The sequence below is a fragment of the Erinaceus europaeus genome, chromosome 16 (assembly GCF_950295315.1).
Source record: "Erinaceus europaeus chromosome 16, mEriEur2.1, whole genome shotgun sequence".
NCBI lineage: Eukaryota > Metazoa > Chordata > Mammalia > Eulipotyphla > Erinaceidae > Erinaceus > Erinaceus europaeus.
The window spans coordinates 72,069,788-72,075,034 of record NC_080177.1 but is presented as its reverse complement, the minus strand read 5'-3'; the positions used below and the strand labels follow the sequence as shown (position 1 = coordinate 72,075,034).

The following is a 5,247-nucleotide window of genomic DNA, read 5'->3' as shown; positions in this document are numbered from 1 at the left end:
TGGGGTCTTCAGTCCAGGGAAGCCTGGCCGGCATCCTGATGGCATCTGGAACCTGGTGATTGAAAAGAGAGTTAACATACAGAGCCAAACAAATTGTTGAGCAATCATGGACCCAAATCTTGGAATGGTGGAGAGGAAGTGTTAGGGAGGTACTTACTCACTGCAAACTCTAGTGTACTTCTGCTTTCAGGTATATATTTTTCAGTAGTTTATGGATACGTGTGAACATAAGCTCTCTCTCACAGAAACTGGTGTATATCTAGGTTTTGGGACTTTGTTAGAAAGTGAACCACCTGAGATGGAATTAGAGTATACTATGAAAGGAAAGGTCTTACCCGAGTAATGAAGCTGAAGGGTTGTCATTCCACACATGAAGTCTCTGGACACAGTCTGAAGTGAAGCATGTTGAGGTGGCAATCGTTGCGTTGGTTAGGTTGTGGTCAGCGGATGCAATATTATTTGATATGGGTTGGGAGAGGCATATGGGAAAGTGGGTCCTATCCAAGGGTTCCAGGACTGGGAGAAGTAGGGGCTCTATAGTGGAGATGTGAGGTTCCTGCTGTCTTAGGGTTCAAAAAGACAATCGAGAGTTAATGTCATCATCACATTATTTGGTAATTGGGTTAACTTTGAAAAGTCCTTTTGTTATGGTTTGCTGTACAGTATCCAGTATCTTGTATATAGCTGTGCTATTGGATGCTTCGAATCTACTTGGTCTAGGCTTTTGAGAGAGTCCGCATATCAAATACACAGCCTATATATTAAAAAGATTCAGTTTGTGTTTTGAAAAACTTTGAGAGATACAATTGATTTTCCCCCTCTCATATTAATTAACTAGTGATTTATATGTCTACATTTTGCTAGGAGTGTACATAAACACCATTCCCACCACCAAAAGACTGTGACCCATCCCTCCCGCCCACTCCCACCCCCCACTGGCCCAGGAAGCTGCATGTCTACCCCTCACCACAGGGCTTTTACTTTGGTGCCCTACTTACTGTTTGGTCAGGTCCTGCTTTTAGTTTCCCTTTCAGATCTTCTTAGTCAACTTCTGTTGATGAGTGGGATCATCCCATACTCATCTTTATCTTTCTGACTTAGCTCACTTAACATAATTCCTTCTAGCTCTGTCCAAGATGGGTCAGAGAAGGTGGGTTCATTGTTCTTGATAGCCGCATAGTATTCCATTGTGTAATATATACCACAGCTTTCTCAACAAAGATTACGCAATTGAACACTACAGGTTTTATGCTAACTGAAATGACTCTGACAAAGTTTGAGTAGCTATATTTATATGTGCTGTCTTAAAAATCCAAACTCATGGAAATGGAGAACAGACCAGTGGCTACCAGTGCTACTGTTTCGAACATAGTAAATTGGGTTAAAGATACTGAAATGTACAGACTTTCAATCATAAGGTAATTGTACCCTCAAAACAGTCCTTCTATAAACACAAAGCAAGTAATCAAAAGAAATTTCCCCTACAGAAAGTGGGCCCCAATGACCAGCTAATCAACTCTAGAGGGAGACAAACATTTGGGATACAGCTGATGGTTTTCCACATGAATTCCCATTTTATGAATACATAGGAGACTAAATCCCTTAAGAAAAAGAACAGCCATAGATAGGTTTTGCTATGCCACAAATATGCCAGTTTCTCTCCAAACCAATACAATGTCTGGTAATGTAAGCATCTATTCTGGTGCCATGCCCTTCATCTTGTCTGTCTTTTGCTGCTGTGAAAATATAAGGTCACAAACCATACTTGCCAAGTCTATAAAGAGATGGAATCTGAAGAGACACAATACTAGGGCAGCTTTTAGGTAAGCCTTTTATAACTGCCTTCTTTTCTGTGGCTGTAGAAATGGTAGCAGCTCTAGGGGGCCTGGAGGTAGTGCAGTGGGTTCAGCACACATGGTGCAAAGCACAAGGACTAGCATAAGGATTGGGGTTCGAGCCCCAAGCTCCCCATCTGCAGAGGGGTCACTTCACAAGCAGTGAAGCACGACTACAAGTATCTTATCTTTCTCTCCTGTTCTCTATCTTCCCCTCCTCTCTCGATTTCTCTCTATCCTATCCAACAACAATAACAACAGTAAAAACTAATAACAACAAAGGCAACAAAAATGGGAAAAATGACCTCCAGGAGCAGTGGGTTTGTAGTGTAGGCACAGAGCCCCAGTGATAACCCTGAAGGCAAAAAAGGAAGAAAGAGAGAGAGAGAGAGAGAGAGAGAGAGAAGGAAAGAAATGGTAGCACCTCAGGTTACATGAGTGAACGTAAAAATATTTATCTTTACAACTAAAAGATGTAGGAATATGGAAAATGAGATGCATACAAAGAGGGCTTGTCAATTTTAAATTCTACACCAGGACTTCTAATCAGTGAGAACCAGACTTCTGGGGGTACAGAGACAACTATTAGTGAAGTTACATCTAGAAATAACTGATGTAACAGCTATAAGCAGTCAAGCAGGAGGAAAAAAACAATAACTTCAACTCTCTTGGTTTTCAAACCCCATATGCCTTCTAACAGAGGGCAGATCGCCAACCACTGCAGATGGGAGAATAAGATGACAGAACACATTAGACAGATGAGTTTTCTTCCATGTAGCGATAAACATTTGCCTGGTTCTTTTATACTTACCTCTAAATATTCATATAATCTGAACGTTTATTGTAATTTTATTTAGTTTATGTTTCTCTATATGCCAATGTAAGTCAAATCATATGGTATTTACCTTTAACTAATTGACACCTTCTAGGTTCATCCATACTGTATCAAATAGTAGCATTTCATCATTCATTACAATTTCATGGTGTTCCATTATATATATCACATCTTCATTACCAATTCACCTGTCAGTGAACACTTATGTTGTTTCTAACTCTTGCCTATCTACTATAAATAATGCTGCAATAAACATGCTGCAAGTAAACATATCACTTCAGTTAATGGATTTACATTAGGGAGGTAAATAATCCAAAGAAAGAGAACTAGATTGGATATATATGGAAGTTCTACTTTTAAGCTTTTGAGGAATCTCTAAACTTCTCTCAATAATGATAATAATTCCCACCAACAGTATATAAAGGGTCCCTTCTCCCTGTATTTCTCTAATATTGTTACTGGTCATTTGGATGCAATAATGATAATAATTCCCACCAACAGTATATAAAGGGTCCCTTCTCCCCGTATTTCTCTAATATTGTTACTGGTCATTTGGATGCAACCATGTTCCCAGATAGGAGATGATACGTCATTATTGTTTGATGAGTATTTTTCTTTTTTTTAATTTTTAATTTTACTTATCAATTATTGGATAGAAACAGAGAGAAATTGAGAGGGGGGTAGAGAGGGAGAGAAATAGAAAGTCACCTGTAACACTGCTTCACCACTTGTGGAGACCAGGGACTTAGACCCAAGTCCTTGTGCATGATGGTGTGTGCTTAACCAGGTAAGCCAACACGTGGCCCCCAGGAGTATTTTTCTAAAGGTAAGCAATAATAAATATCAACTTTTGTGTGGTGCCAAGAACAACTCGGAGCCTCACAATATAAGACATGTACTTCAACACAAAGTCACCCTCCTGGCCCAAGTGTCTTTTTATGTTCTTACTGATCCCCTGTATATCTTCTTAGAAGAAGTGTCTAAAAAAAAAAAAAAAAGAAGAAGAAGAAGTGTCTATTTAAAATGGGCTCTGTTCTTTTACTGAGAAAAAAAAAAAAAAGAGGAGTAAAAGATTTCAAAATTCAAACTCTAAATATACCAGGCACTCTCAAAGTTTTGAAGACTTTAAAAGCATAATTAATTTATTTAGTAGAATAATATAATCTCTTGTGATCTCTGAAGGAGAATTCCTGAGGAACAGGAAAAAGAGAAAGGTCATCTTCACTCTTGTCATATTTCTCTCTTCACCCCCTTAGGAAGTCATGAATGTGTCAGAAGTCAACACAGTTACTGAATTCATACTCCTGACGTTTTCCTGCTCCAGAGAGATTCAGATCCTTCTCTTCATACTGTTCTCTGTGTCTTACATTCTGACATTGATGGGGAATGGGGCCATCATCTGTGCAGTGAAGATGAGCCACAGGCTCCAGACACCCATGTACATTCTGCTGGCCAATTTCTCCTTCCTGGAGATCTGTTACATCAACACTACTGTTCCCAATATGTTAAGGAACTTCCTGTCTGAGACCAAAACCATCTCCTTCACAGCCTGTTTCCTCCAGTTCTACTTCTTCTTCTCCATGGGTATCACTGAGACCTTCTTACTACCTCTCATGGCTTTTGATCGGTACTTAGCCATCTGCCGACCCCTTCACTATCCTACCCTCATGAGCACTCGTCTCTGCACACACTTGGTGACTCTCTGCTGGGTAACAGGGTTCCTCTGTTACCCACTCCCTATATATTTTATCACTCAACTTCCTTTTTGTGGCCCCAATATCATTGACCATTTTGTTTGTGACCCTGGTCCTATTCTGGCCCTGTCCTGTATCCCTGCCCCTGGAATTGAGCTTTCTTGTTCTATCTTGAGCTCTCTTATCATTTTTATCACTTTTTTCTTCATCATTTGGTCCTATAGTCTGGTTCTCAGAGCAGTGTTACAAGTGCCTTCAGCAGCTGGTAGACATAAGGCCTTTTCCACCTGTAGTTCCCACCTGGCTGTGGTGTCTCTGTTCTATGGAACTATCATGATGATGTATGTTAGCCCATCCTCTGGAAATCGAGTTGGGATCCAGAAGATTGTGACCTTGATCTACTCAACAGTGACCCCACTTATAAACCCTCTGATCTACAGTCTTCGGAACAAGGATATGAAAGCTGCTTTGAAAAAAGTTCACGTGTGTACAAAAAATAGTCAAACCAAGTAACAGTTCATGAGTGGACTTAAGGAATAATTTTTTTTTCTCTTCAGACATAGTTGTCCCTCATTTATTTTCACCTATTCAAGCAAACCCAGATTCATCAATTACTTCCTACACAAGTAATGGATCAGTGTTGGCCATGTTAAATCTGATCTTGACTTCAATAAGACTTCATAGATGGTAACCAACCTGAATTACAAATTTTGGATTTTTAGATTTTGCCCTATCCTAAATTCTAACAACTCTAACCTATTATCTATGATCATTCACTTGGTCCCCAAACTTGTGCTTTTCTTTTTTTTAATATTTTATTTATAAAAAGGAAACATTGACTAAACCATAGGATAAGAGGGGTACAACTCCACACAATTCCCAC

General features: G+C 39.5%; 1 protein-coding gene across 2 annotated transcripts; it reads left to right on the top strand.

Annotated features, from left to right (window-relative positions):
• The first annotated feature begins 482 nt into the window (after window positions 1-482).
• Window positions 483-4,877, top strand: LOC103127124 (olfactory receptor 11H6-like). 2 transcript variants are annotated; one of them, XM_060174164.1, is made up of 2 exons: window positions 483-507; window positions 3,931-4,877. In XM_060174164.1, exons 1-2 carry the CDS (start codon window positions 483-485, stop codon window positions 4,875-4,877), a joined length of 972 nt encoding a protein of 323 aa, XP_060030147.1. The 2 variants fall into 2 exon arrangements, with proteins under 2 accessions (XP_060030147.1, XP_007538088.1); XM_007538026.2 differs by lacking the exon at window positions 483-507 and having other exon boundaries at window positions 3,462-4,877.
• Window positions 4,878-5,247: the final 370 nt, after the last annotated feature.